The sequence below is a fragment of the Pelecanus crispus genome, chromosome 2 (assembly GCF_030463565.1).
Source record: "Pelecanus crispus isolate bPelCri1 chromosome 2, bPelCri1.pri, whole genome shotgun sequence".
In the NCBI taxonomy this organism is placed as follows: domain Eukaryota; kingdom Metazoa; phylum Chordata; class Aves; order Pelecaniformes; family Pelecanidae; genus Pelecanus; species Pelecanus crispus.
Genome location: NC_134644.1, coordinates 3,254,684 through 3,269,562, shown reverse-complemented (window position 1 = coordinate 3,269,562; position 14,879 = coordinate 3,254,684). Strand labels below are relative to the sequence as shown.

Below are 14,879 nucleotides of genomic sequence, written 5' to 3'. Positions count from 1 at the left end.
ACAAAACTGGGCTCTTGGATGCAAGAAACTAAAGAAGAGCCTGTATTGCCCTATTTCTGGAGCCTGTGTGTGGGACAGAAGTTCTCAATTTATTCTGCCTGAGTACCAGTGTCAGAGGCAACAGGAGCCACCACTGGCATCACTGTTGGTGGCCAACACCACCACTGTACCTGTGGCTGTAAGTGTATCCTAGACTATACAACCCTTGAGTTAGTTTCTGCGCTACAGTTTGGAGACTTTTCTGGTAAACATGACAGTTTACTTGCAATTTTAGTGGAGCTGTTAGAAAGCTGTACTGACAACACACTGCCTTATGTTATGACTGAACTTGACCCTTTCATCCACCAGGAGACTGAGACTACACATTGAATCAGCAGGACAGATGAACTCAATGCTCGTTTCTATCGCAGACTTCCCATATGCCTGTGGGCAAGTTACACCAAGGATTTCAGTGGCCACTGAATTAGCATTTCCCTGTCTGATTCCCAATCTTCTGCTAATGTGTCTTATCTATTCTCTTTCAACTCAGTTGTTTGCCCCATCTGTCTGGACCTATACTCTTTCAGGCAAAAACTGGTTCCCACTGTGCCCTTAGTCTTCTGTTGTAAGTGACTTCTAAATTTTGCAATCAATCCACCAATATCCATGACCTGTCCTGTTAGAAAAAGGCTGTGATCCAGTAAGCTCCTTCCTTATCCGTGTGATATACTTGTTAGCAATGACTCAGTGCTAACTACCTCTTATATCCATTACTTCTTCACAATTCTCATTTAGGTATATTTAATCCAGCCTGGGGCACATGGGGATGATTTCTGGAGTGAATGATTTAATGATGGTAGAAGTTGTTATACATATTATTGCAAACACACAGTGGGATGCCTCTCAACTAACCTAAGGTGCCTGATAGTTAGACAGCTAAATCTGTGGTGCTTTACTTCTATTCTCTCTACGGCATGTGAGGAGAAATAAGCATTTCAATAAAAGCAACAGAGCTAATCCACTTTTCCTCACATTCAGAATGAGCTAAGGGTATTCAACGGACCAGTCATTGCAATCTGCTGACAAGGCGCAGCTCAATAAAATCAGCTAATTGATCACATTGCAGCAATGTAATCAATAAGTTTAAGGCATAAAGCAAGAATTATGTGTCTAAATAGCCTTGCACTTCACTTCTGTCTTTATTCCACTTAGCCTCTTATTTTTTTGTCTAAGCACTTCTACCAACAAATCTTTCCAGATGGTGATCAAACCACACCTCTGCTAATGCTGCAGCAAAATGGCTTTCAGGCCCTGGAGATCAGGCTGCCACTTGCTTTCTCTGTAGATTTACACTATTTGTAAATGTGAGCATACCCAGGCCTAGAAAAAAATCAGCATACTTTGTTCAAGCCAGCTGGTGAATGGGCTAGGCTGGACTGACCTTCCCAGTCCCTGGATCCTTCACTGCCAGAAAACAATAGACTATATCAACACACTCTTGGAAACACCTTTAGTCCATCTTCCTAGCATCTACACATCTTCAGAAGGGTACTGTTCTCAGAGCCTTCAGGACAGCTCTCCACCTCCATTACAAAGCCAATCCACAAGGAAAGGCAGCACTCCTGTGGTATGCAGGATCAAATGAGGCACCCAGCTCTCCTGGTCTGGATCAGTAAGGCAAATTATTTCACCAAAAATGCATCTGGGCTGCTCTTCCCATGGAAGAATGTGCAAAAAATAGATACTTCATAAGAATTCCCTTCAAACACCCTTCTGAGATACAGAATTTTTGCTCAGTACTTTTATACTTGTGTGGAATGCAACACCAGAGCTTCAAGTGATGTTTTTTTAAAGGTGATTTGGTCAGTAAAGATGTAAAGCAATGCCCACCAGGGTTTTCAAAAGGGTCTTCCAATGGAAGCATCCTCTTTCAATATTCTACTTGTCTAGGTAGGTCATTAAATGCCTAGATGCTCCTAGCCTTTAGGAGTGTATTCAAAGGAAAAAAAAAATGCAGCTGGATTCATCTATCTAAAAGGAGATATCTTTGTCTGACCTAGTCATCCAGGATCCTCTTGCAGGCAATGGTGAGAAAACTGGCACAGCTGGAATGTGAGTCATCTCATCCAAAAGCAAGTGCCTAACATACGTCAGATGAGTTGCATCCTATTTCTCACCAATAACTCTAAAAACACTTGGCTGGAGACTGCTAAAGCTGTAAGATGATTCTGCCTCCAGAAGGGATAGGAATCAAACCTACATCTCCCCAAAACCAGCATTAGCCAGATTTTTATGCCTCTATAAGAACCGTGGGTCTCCCAGTAAATTCTACAGATCTTTTCTGATGCCCAGTGGTGTTTCCCCAAGACTTCACTGGGCTTTGGATGGGGTCCTACCTGTTTAGGAAGAGCTTAGACTGTCCCATTTCTTCCCAGCTGCTGTAGGCTTGTAAAAAAATGGAAATACTCCCTTAAGCATGTCCCTCAGCCTGCAAAGGATTTAGAGTTGCTTTCTGTCATGCCACACAACACTGTCTCGCAACAGGCTCTATTGTTGTTTTTCTGGGGGCAAAGGGACAAACTGAATGGTAGGCTTGGCAACTGTTCAAGGAGTTTCATTCCTGCCTTCCCACCCCTTAGCATATATCTCTATTAGACAAGGTGCACCCTTTTGGAAGCAGAAGAAACTCCTGCTCTGCTCAGTGCTGTTTGGCTTCATTTCAGAAGCTTGGCTATAGCAGAGATGGGCTCTGCCTTTTCTTGCTGCTCCATCCCACAATGTGAATTCTGTCGAATAACAGCAACTTCCTTGGAAACCTGAATGTGCGTAACCTCTGCCATAAAAGTGCATCTTCCAAAAGAGATGTAGAGGAAATACGAACCTGGAAAGTAAAATTAAGTGATAGAGACTGGGAAAAGAAAAGGAGTTTGATTTCAGAGAACTGAAAATAAAACAAAGTCAGAGGAATTCTCCAAAATGCAGACACAGCTCTTGCATTAATAAGAGTGACTGTGTCCTCTGCTAACTGTCATGATAGGGAAGCAAGAAAGCCAACTTATATCTCTTTTTAAAAAGTTTTGAGATGAAGTTCTATTACAAGCCTGAGTCAATGACTTGTGGATGTGGCTGGAGGATGATGGGAGACTCTGGATGTGTTTGAGGATTAGGAGCAGTAGGAAGATGTATTTGTGCTCTGGAGTGTGCTGGATTAGAGGTAGGATTAAATATGTTACAGAGAAAGCCGCAAAACACTCAAACTGCTTAGGCTTTCAGAAGCTATGCTGAGACATGACAAAATATAAGTTGGTGTGAATTTGCTGAGGAGAGGGGTGGCCTACAGGTTTTTGCACCTGCCTGGATGGCACGCGTGTTCCTGCAATAGCACACCATGGCTGTACCCATTCCAATATACCAGAGAGTAGTGTGCACTAAAGAGCTTGTTAAAATACAGGAATAAGATGGAGAAAAAGACCATGACTTGATTTTAGCCATGTGAAATTATGCCAGGCAATGGGAATTAGAAATAGAAGTCATATTTTAACAGCTAAGAAATAGGCACATGGGCAAAATCTCAAAGGGGATTCCCTGTCTTGGGTATAATCTGACTAAACCTGGATGACAGTGGCGGAGATGTCTCTAGGCTGGTTGCTTCAACTCCTCCATAGTCTCAGAGGATTTAACCGGTCAAGCTCAGTTGAAGGACTCAGACATGAATTGCACCATAAGAAAGTGCCCATTTCTCCCTATCAATGAAAGGAGCCAAGAGCGCCTGCCTTCGACGAAGACATCTAAATTGCAGACACGTAATGGGGAAAATGAATTCCACCCAAGGCTTTGCTTAGTTCCCTGCACATAGGCATGAAGTGCCACTGAGATGGTCTAGGGTTTTCTTGACTGGCATCCATCCGCTGCTAAGAAAGGAGCATGGCATCTGTTGATTGTATACAATCCCTGCCAGGCCTCTGAGGACAACCAGGATGCCATCAAGCAGGAAGTAGAACCTATGCATGGACTCCTGATGGGCATCTTCATTTTTGGACTAGACGTCTTTCCTGGAAGACATGTTTCAACTGAACACTAGGGTTGATGCATGACAACCAGGAGAGTTTCCAAACCTGTGATAGACACAAGGCCAGGCCAGAAATGTGAGGATCTACCATGATCTGAGCTCAAGGAACTCCTGAGGCACTTTCTGAGCCTTCTAGGCAAACCTGCTGCAACACTTGGAGACTACAGAGCCCCCACGGAAGAGAAGAAATGACCATCCCAAACACCTGGGATGCCTTGTGAGGCCTGTGATGTGAGAAGGGAACCAGCCCACATGCTATGACGTGACCTTGTTGATGAAGCCTGAGAGCGTGCAAAGATACCATAAGAGAAAAGCATTTCACACCAATAGAATGTGGAGGAATATCCATGTTGGAAAAGTATAACAGCATCCCTGCTAAGAATTATCACCCTACTAATAACTGACTATTATTTACACCAGAACAGAAACTGTGATGAGGAGACCAAAGACACCTTGAACTCCTTTGATGGCCCAGGCTCTACAGATGCAAAACGCTCTCTGGGTATCAGCAACATACAACTGAGAAGGGGACTGTGAATATGCAGGTGACATACAAGGAAAAGGGACAAACAACATCTTTGTGATGCATAACGCTCTTCCCTGGTTTACAGGCTGTTTTTAAAAGCAGTGCCCTATGTTAGGAGTTCAGAACAAGAGAGTTAATGTACAGGTTCTTCTTCCCTTCCCTTGTTTTCTGCAAGCACCAGTAGAATTTGGAGTGAACTGATGAACTGATGAATTTTTACATATTGTGCTAAGATCATTACAGGACTTAAAGTAAACCTTGCCACTTTTAAAGGGACAGGAGGGGTGACAAGCATTATGAACGGCCCAGGCTAGATGGAAACAGTTGGCAAACAGTGTCAGGAGTGGCTTTTCTGTAAGACCAACCCTGGGCCTGATCCAGCAAAGCCCTGGTGGATAAGTCATGGAAGGGCTCCTGCCCTTACAAACTTTTCGGAATATTTATCTCCTTTCAGTATTAATTGAATAGACAGACTGAACTGTCTTGGCTCTTACAGACCCTGGGCCTTCGTTTGGCCCTCAGTGGTGTCAGCAAAGCAGAGATAGGTTTAGTGAGACAGGATGGGAACAGCTCTTGCTGCAGCCTTGGGGCTGTGCCGCATCCAGCCTTAGCTGAGCATGTGGACAAGACATACGTGCTCTGGCCAAGATTTCTCCCCCTGCTATTTCCCCTTCCTTTCCACTATATTTCTGTGACTTTAACTGGCACCATCACTCCAGCACCTGCCACCGCCTGATGGGGCAGAAAGGACCAAGCTCCATATCACCAGAGGAGGGTGAGTGCCTATTTTGAACCTAGAAAGCCCTTCTCCTTCTTTGCAGCAATGGTCTCCAGACATCCTGCATGCTCCACTTCCCCTCTTCCCAGCTGCACTCTTTGGCCCCACAGGGTTTCCTTTGGGATCCAGAGCAGGATCATGAGTCCAGTCCTGCTCTGGACACGAAATTTCAACATGGATGTTGGTGGGAGTAGGACCGGTCCATCCCTGCTCGCAGGAGGCCCTGGGGATGAGACTGTGTGCTCATCGCACAGCCAACTGCGTTCATCGTACTACATAGAGCTCAGCTGTCCAAATGTAGCATCTGTGACTCAGGATTCCCCCCGTGACACACTTGTGCAATGCTTGTTAAGTGCTGTCATTATGCCCAATAAAGCCCTTTGAAATGCGGCCGGGCTATCTGAATCACACACTTGAGGAACGCAAGCACAAATGCTGAGCAAGGGGGAAGCAGGCGCATCAACCCCTGGTTGTCCCATTGGGTTTTTCTTGCACTCCCATACATGCAAAGCAAAAACATATGCTCCTCACGAGGTCTAGCACAGAACAGCCTCCTTCCCCTGCTGCTTTGCACCCGCGCTAAGCGCTAGCGATGAAGGAAGAGGTGCAGAGACTGACAGTCCCTGTCTGGAAAAGCAGCAGCATTGCTGCAGGGCTGGAGTCGAGTTGGCTCATGCCAGTTGCAGGAACCGGGATGCAAGCAGGAAAGGGATCCCATAGATCTGGGGTGGAGACACTAATGAGTCACACTTGTTTCCCCTGGTACAATCAGCAATCCTTGACTTTTCTTTCCTAGGAGAGACCACAGCCTCACAGCAGAAGTCAAGGCTGAAGCCTGACCCTTTAGAGGGATCAGTCAAAAAGTCTTTTTTCGTCAACAGAAAGCAGGGCTATGGCCATCCCCCTGTTCCAAGTACTCTACCTACAGCAGTCCTAGCTGCAGAGCTGAGTCTGAAAAAAGAAATGCCACGTGCACAAGTGAAACGGCTCATCTAGGTGGCATGGGAGCTCAAAGAGGAGAACCCACCTATTTCATTATAGTCTGCTGCCCCTGAAGCAGACGCTCTTTATCCTGCCCTGGTGCTGTGCACTGCAATAGCACCCAAGGACATGGGGCCAGTGCAGAAAGGTCTTTAGAAAGAAGAAAAAACCTGCCTTCCCTCGGTGAACCGGACAACCAAGTGTCTTGGTGCTGCACCCAGCCCTGCTGCAGGCTCATTTCAAGGGCCAGGGCAGGGCCTCTAAATTCCTCTGCCTCTGCTTACCCACCTGCAAAATAGGAATAAAAAAACTTCCTCTGCCTTCCTGGGCACATATCAGAGCTTAAGCCATGTTAGTAGGTGCTCAAAGGTTTTCAGGTGAGAAGTCTTAGAGGTGTTCAAATGTCTGTAAAGGACATATTTTGCCTCTGGGGCTACCTGAGAAAGGCTGGGGAGCAAAATGATTCACTTGTCCTTATCTTAGTTAGGAAAGGCTTGCTTGTTTGAAGCAATGCCTTCGTTCAATGCTTTCCATATCAAGTTGCTGGTTTTCAGGTTAACTTATCTAATAAAGTCCTCTTAAAATTGAAAGAAAAAAAATCAATGAATATATAGCAGGACAACAACTAGTCTAAAATCTGAGTAGATGAGGGCTGTTCTTTAGCACACTCTACTCTCTAGGAGAGTCCCAGCCCTCCCTGTGTTTGAAACAGGGGCTTCTTGCTAAGCACCTTGCAAAATTTTCAGTTCCTGCCATGAGAAAGGCTTCTCGTGTGACCTTGGTCCAGTCATTTAATCTCACCAGAATAGCTCCTCCATGCCTGACTATGCCAGGAACAACATAAATACCATTAGAGTCTGTTTCTCCATGAAAAAATGGAGATGGGAAAATACTTCCTTTACCTTTTGCACACTATACACTATGCAGGGACCAGGCAAGGGCTGTTTCTTACCACTTACATCTACACAGCAAGATCCCCTCCACCCAGTTGCCCTCTATCCCCATTGCTGCTTGAGTGCAAATCACCCATGCTGTGCTCCAGCAAATCCAAGCTGGTAGGCAAGTTGATATCTGAGAATAGGCTAAAACATCGTTCAGTGATTATACGCTGCCTGGCAAAGGAAGGCCATGTGAGATACTGTTGTAACATAGGTACATGTATATAAAGACAATTCCCAAGCCTTGGGGCAAGGGTGGGAGAGGGCTGCATGTGCAGGGATTGCACCGTGTACAGCTGAAACGCGGCCACCTCCGCAGAGGAGCACGACAGCTGCTTAACACCCCACCGCAACCTGCTGCAGGAGCAGAGGCAATGAAGACGAACGCCATCGCCTCGGAAATGTCAAAATCCTCAACCCCAGCTAATTGAGCAGAGAGAAGTGGGTAGATGCAATTCATACTTCCAAGCTCTAGAGATTGCTTTAGGAGCTCTGGTGCCAACGCACATGGCTCACGCTGTCCCTTGGGTGACCTTCCACGGCTCTGCCTCCCTCCTGGCTAACAAGGGATGATCATCTCTCACTTAACACGGTTGCTCTCTGCCAAACCTAAGCTTTGCTTCCTCAAGTGCGGAGCCTGCCAAGACTCAGCTTGGTTCTCCAGGATTTGCAACAAAAGGAGAAGCGGGTTTCTCATGGGATCCAGAACCCGGCCTGGCTTTCACCCACCCCAGTGTAAACTGGGGATTGTTGCACCCACCCTGAGGGGGACAGAACCCAGGAGAGACCTGAACCAAGTCACAAGCCAGGACTTCATCCATGCACTGCTTTTATTAAGGTGATGCCATCAAACTCTTGACAGAGACACGTTCAGGTGTTGCACCTGCGTATTGCTGGAGTAATGCCACTGGGTTACTTGTCTTTCTGTTGGCAAGGCTCCCTCCCACCCGGCTCCCGTGTGCTTATATTGCCTGAATTGCAAAAAATAGAGGTGGAAAGATCTTTTAGATCACTTTCTCCAACCCTCATGGGCTGTAAAGTGGCTACTGCAGGACATCCTAGGTTTTGGCCAGCTTCACCCTACGTGGATGATTCAACAAATAGAGCTTCTGTGACCAATCTTGGGGAATAAGCAATAAGAAGCCAAGAGCAAACACAGGTCACAGCCAGGAAAATATTCTTAACACGCATCCTTCACGTCTGCTTTCCAAATACCAGCCTGGCATCTCCAGTAACACCGCATTCACTCTGCCGCTAGTGGTTATGGTTCACCTCCTTGCCCAGTTCGTTCTGGGGCCGATCTCATCCCACCCCACTTAGGATGTGATACGGGTGTTACAGAGAGCAGCAGAGGGGACAGGAGCTCCACCACAACCAGCGGAACAGAGGAAGGCACAGACATCGCTGCCTAAAGCCACGCCACCAGATGAGGTCCCGGCCAGTGCCTATCTCCTCCCAAGAGACATCCTCTTCCAGTCCCTCTCCACCTCTTCCAGTCCCTCTCCACCTCTTCCAATCCCTCTCCACCTCTTCCAATCCCTCTCCACCTCTTCCAGTCCCTCTCCACCTCTTCCAGTCCCTCTCCAGGCACACGCTTTAACCACCCGCATCCCTCAGCGTGCACCAAGCTGCCTCGCACCCCGGGAAGAACATCTGAGATGCCAGCTGGCAGGTTTCTCCCATGGTGGAGAGGTTTGCCTGTATTTCTAATTCAGCCCAGAAGTCCTCTCCTGTGATCATCTCCCCTAGTGCCAGCCTCCTGGGCTACAGGAGGTTAAGATCCCCAGCGCCGAAGCTCTGTATTAATTTTTATTGCTGTTTTTTTTTCCTCCTGAACCAAACGCTTCTCCCTTCTGAATCATTTCTTCACTCTGGCTGTCCTTAGACCAAGTCAGGCCTCATGCCACTGATTAAAAAATAAAATAAAATGCTTTTTCCATTCCATGTGCAGTCAGCCAAGGCAGTGCAAGTTTGGTGGAAGAAGTTTTAATGTTGTTCATGCTGCTACTGTGACCCCGCATGGACGCCAGACCCCCACAGGACAGGGGAGAGGTTACATCTAATCCATCCCCACCCATCAATTCTGCTTCTGAATTTCCTAAGTCTTCCTTCACTCACTCAGCTCTTTTTTTTTTTTAAAAAAAAAAAACAACAACAAAAAATGAACAGCACTAACATTTGGGAAAAAAAAAACCAAACCCAAACCACCAACCCACATTTTTGCTCTTAATCTGGCCCCCTGGGTGTGGAAGAGCCTGTTGCTGCTACCAGTAGCTCCTTTAAGTTGAAGAGCGCGATGCTGCGCTGCGTTGGAGAAGGTCCCGTGGGGTTACTGTGCCGCAATAAATCCTGCCAGCACGTCCCTAAAAACGTGCCACATCGCTCCCAGTGGCAACCGGTGCCCTCTTCTTTCATTATTTTTAAATCATTATTTTTAAAGCCAATTTCATCCCTCCCGGTAAATATGTTATTTGGGAATTTTCTGTTTTTAAGAAGCTCCCGCAGCTTTCCCCTCGCACCGTCGCTGAGAGGACGTGGACGGGCTGCGAGAGCATCGCTGCTGCTCTGAGGGATCTTTTCCCTTTTGCTCCACTGAACTTTTTCGGAAGGTACCACGCATCTGGCTCTGCGCGGAGGCCAGCAGCACTGCATGGCCTGATTTTAAACAGGTGCCCCTATGCCACGGTGGGAACAGGAATTTAAACAGCTCAGCCAAGCAAGCAGCTCTGTTTAGAGGTGGACAGAAATTACAGTAACAGACACATGCCCCCTCGCTCTCCCTGACAAATACACACTTGATGTTTCCCCTAATTTCTTTCCTTTGGGACAGTAATTAACCCAAACCTCCTGCCGAGTGTCGTTTCGAAGTCCCTGCTTTTGCTCAAATTGTGTCCAAGCTGAAAGCAGTGTCAGTATCCGTAGCTCTGTGCGCTTTAGGATGAGTTTACGCTTTAATTAGAAACTATTATTGGGGGGGGGTGGCATAATTTGGGGATGGTAAATTACAGATTTTCTGCTGTCTACAGTCAAGGCACTGTGAGCTAATATAGGGGAGGCTTTAAACAGAGAGGGTTGAGATGAGATGTTTGTTGCTTGCACTACCAGACTAAAAAATTCCCGACCCTTTCTGCAGTCCCTTAAAAAACCCAACCAACCAACCAAAAAACCCCCCAAAACAAACCCCCCCAAAAAAGAAAAGAACAAAATTCAATTAAAATAAAATAAAGCAGCACGATGGGTTTGCTACATCAGCTGATTTGGAAGCAGGCTGTCCTTGACTAGGAGAAAAGAAACTGCATTCCCGATATTGGGACGTGCACGGGTGCGTCCGGGGGACCCGATATTGGGACGTGCATGGGTGCGTCTGGGGGACCCCGTGCCACCTTCCAGCCCCCGACTCTCCCGCCCCCGGGGCTGTCCCCCAGCTCCAGCCATGGGGGTGGCCGTGGGTTTATATCTTGCTTGAGGATAAATACAGAGGGTAAAAGTGGGGGGTGAGGGGGAATTTAGGCAGCCAATGTAACAGCACCCGGCCTCTCCTCTGACTCCCCCACCCCAATCAAAACCTCCTTTGCATTTCCATGGCCTGAGGGGGGGGTTGCTCTCTTTGACAAACGTCGAAAACCGCTGCTTGGCACGGGGGATGGATGGAAGCCGGGGTGTGGGGGGTGGGAAAGAAACCCCCCCAAGCCCCCACAGCGTCGCCGCTGCGCTCTCCTGCACACACCTGGTGCCTGGGCTTGGGAAGAACCCTCCTGCCCCTCTCTCCACCGCCTCTCCCCTGGTTTTTTGCCCCCCCGGAGGCGGGAGCGGGGCTGCGGGCCCGAGCGGCGGAGCTCTGCCCTCCGCTCCCTCGGTGCGGGCGACACGGGAATATTTCTGCTGGTATTAGAGGAATGCGTTTCCTTCTCCAATCAGGAATGCAAGCGGAGTTTCTAATTATAAGTTAGATGGTGGCTGGGAATAAAAGATTGCTTTTTAATGACTCCCGTCCAGGTGCTCTTTCTGCCTGTCTTCCCAAGAACACATTTGCATTTTATTACTTTTTTTTTTTTTTTCCTCCCATCCCAACGAATTCCCTGCTTTCAGACATACCTGAAATAGTTGGAGGGGCTGCCTTCAACACCCTCACCTCTGCACCGCCGGGCAGCGCGGCCGCGGGCGGGAGGTACCGGGACCGCGGGTCCCCCCCTTCACCTCCGCCCGCCGCGGATCGCACCTGAACCCCGCGAACGGCGCGGAGGCAGAGCTTAAATGCGCTTAAAAAAATTAATGATGATGATGATGAGGAGGAGCGCGGGGGTTTTTTTGGGGGGGACGACGCTTCTCTGTTATTTACAGCACCTCCCGGGCTGCGGAGCAGCCCCTCTCTTCCCCTCCGCGGCTGCGGAGCTGGCAGCTCCGCACCCCGGGGAGCTCCGCACCCGCGGAATTCGCAGCTCCGCATCCCGGGAAGCTCCGCACCCCGGGAGCTGGCAGCTCCGCACCCCTGGTAGCTCCGCACCCGCGGAGCTGGCAGCTCCGCACCCCGGGAAGCTCCGCACCCCGGGAAGCTCCGCACCCCTGGTAGCTCCGCACCCGCGGAGCCCCCCCGCTTTGCCTCTGCGCTTCCAAGCCTGCGCGGCTCCGCTCCGCGCTGCCTGCGCGCTGCCCCGCGAGCTGCCCGCGGAGCAGGAGCCTGCCTGCGCTAGGGCTTCCCGGAGCCCAATTACCTCCGCGGGGTAATTAGAGCAGATCTTGCAGTTACATGCCTTGCCCAGCACCATTTGCTTTTTGTGGGGGAGAGAGAGAGAAAAGGCTCTTAAAGGCGTAGGGTGCAAAGCGCGGAAGGAAAAACCAAAGAGCTGCAGCACGGATTTTTTTTAAAAAAAAAAAAAAAAGGCGTTATCCCGGGGGAAGAGGGGTGCGCAGTCCCCGCCGATCTTGCGCGGCAGCGCCGGGAACATCTCCCCCAGCCCCGTCCCTGCTCCCTGCTTTGCTTTTCCAGAACCAGCCCAGGTTGCTCAGCCTCCTCTCACCTCCTTTCTCTTTCTTTCCTTCCCCCCTCCTGTAGGTTTTTTTTTTTTTTTCTTTCCCCCTAAATATTCCTTAAAGCGAAGGGGGGGAGAAAAAAAAATGTTTTCATCCTTTCCCCCCCTTCCTTCCACCTGACTAGCTCGAAATCACCTTGAAATGCTCATGTCAACTTGTATCATTATCTCTTTAATGCAGGGAGCGCCTTTTGTTCTTCACAGGAGAGGATCAAAGCACTTTAAAAAAAAAAAAAAAGTAACTTTCCGATCGCTCTCGCTCGCTCTCTCTCTTTTACAGTAGGAGAAGGAGAGATCAGGTATAACCCAGTCAAAATAAACAAAGTGAATGCATAAATAAAAGAGGTGAAATGCAGGTTCTAAGAACTTGCTGGCGCTGGAACAATCCCACCTCTTTAGCTGAGTGGCAACGAAAGGAGAATTTCAAGTCATCTTAAGTGCAGGAGTTGCAGAGAAAACAGAGGAGGGGAAAAATAAATGAAAATGAGAGAAAAAAAAAAAAAAGAAGAAGAATAAAACTTACCACCAGATTGGGTAACTTGACAGAGCCTGACTCAACCCACAAAGAAACAGGAAATATCCAAAAGAGGCCATTGATGAAAAGTTGTCTTTCTTTTTTTTTTTTTTTTTAACCAGAGTTGCCAAAAACCTTCCTTTCTTCTGAGACAGGATGATTATTTTAATAATAATAATAATAACAACAATAATTTAAAAAAAAAAGTCAAATGAAGTGAACTCAACCCGACCAGGTAAATCCTCTCTTGCTTCCTCTACTACTCTCAAGGAAAAAAAAAATCTCAGAGAGGTAAAAAACTCTTCTCTCAGCCAAGACACTGAAGGCAAATATTAAAAAAAAAAAAAAAAAAGTTTGAAGTAGCTCTCTTAAAAAGGACCCAATCAGCACTTATTGCCAAAGGGAGAATTCTGATGCTTTGGCTTGTTCTGTCAATCAGGAGCGCGAAGTCAGGAATGAGCTAATTGCAAGGAGATAGTGTTTTAATACTCATTAGGGGGCACGTTGGCCCACAAGCCAAGGGATAAAATGTAGTTTTAAAAAGGGGAAGGAAGATTTAGGGGGTTTAAATAGACAGGGGGGACCCCTGTGGATTTGGGTAGCTATAACAACCTGCCCGGATTTCACTCCCTGGGTCGAAGCTACTAAAATGCAAAGAAAAAAAAAAAAAAAAAAGAAAAAAAGTGTGAAGTGGTTTTTTTTTTTAAAAAAATTATTATTTTCTCGATTTGCTCCTTCTTGCCATTCTGTCTTCTTCTCAAATCCCTGTTTCCTCACGGTGACGGTCAGGATGCATTTGAACTAACTTTCTAGAAACTTTCGGCTGGTTCTTTTTTTTTTTCTTTCCTCCTTTTTTCATTAAAAAAAAAAAGAGGATTTACACCCAGACATGCATGCACACACACAGACATGCACACCCCCCCAGACATGCACACCCCTTCCCCACCAGTCCAACCAGCCAGATATCCAAGAGCTCCACTGAAGACATCTGCTAAGAAATCAACTTCTTCCATGCAAATCTCAATAAGGCTCATCCAGATCATCACAATTTGCAGGAGTCCCAGCCCCGGACTTTGCGAAAGCGCTGCTGCAAACGACTTCATCCACCAGATCCACCCCACAGGGCACTAGTAATTGAGGTCTTTTTTAATTTCTTTCTCTACATATTGTAACAATTTCTCTCCTTTCAGTGGCGGTGGTGGGGGGTGAGTTGGGGTGGATCGCGTGGGTCCAAGAAGCTGCAGGTTTTCGGTGGGGTGGAAATAAGAAAAATAAATTAAAAAAAAATACAAATCACGATGAGTATTATTAGAAAGATGTAGCTCCTGGAGAGCGGGTACGCAGTTAGATTTGCTGCTGCTCTGGAACATTTGTTTAAAGCTTGCCGTATCTGTGAGCAAGTGTCACCCAGCTGACGGGCTTTCCCCTTACCCTGGGTCATTTGAAAGGGGGCTGGAGAGGCGAAAGCGAGGGGATGGAGGCACAGGATGAGCGAGGAGATATTTTCTCCCTGGAATAACAACGATGATTTATCTTTCCGTGATTTTTTTTTGTTTGTTTTTGGTTGTTGTGGCTGCTGCCTGTTGGTTTTTTGCTGGGTTTTGTCCCCCCCTTTTTTTTTTTTTTAGGAGAGACAGAGAACTGGATGAGCTTTTATTTATTTATTTGACTTTAATTTTTTTTTATCCGTGAATCAGAAAATTTCTGTGGCTCACACGGAACAAAGAGAGGTACAATTTTTAATGACTTTGTTGGAGGAAGGCTTGAACCTTGCATTAGCTCGAATCAAAATGTCTTTTTTATCTCATTAAGAATTGCATATATATTTTTTCCCTTAGCAGGGAATATTTCTATTTACACACACAGAGCTTTATATGCATATATATAAAGATATGTTTGTGTTTAGCTAGATGGAGAGATATACTCATTCTAGTGAAATTATACTAGAAATGCAGTTCATTCGGGGATATTTAAATCATTGGGAATTTGGCAGGGGTCGGGCCCTGATTATTTTCTTTGGGGTTGGATGACAAGTGATTGCAAATGTGAGCTCTGGCAAGTGCT

The 14,879-nt window shown here is 47.1% G+C and overlaps 1 protein-coding gene across 1 annotated transcript in view; it reads right to left on the bottom strand.

Moving 5' to 3' along the window:
* WNT3A (Wnt family member 3A) overlaps positions 1-12,895 on the bottom strand; it is an 87,183-nt gene extending 74,288 nt beyond the window's left edge. The window contains exon 1 of the mRNA XM_075705131.1: positions 12,825-12,895. Coding sequence (XP_075561246.1) covers positions 12,825-12,895 — 71 coding nt within the window. The remainder of the gene's footprint in view (positions 1-12,824) is intronic.
* Between the last annotated feature and the right edge of the window lie 1,984 nt (positions 12,896-14,879).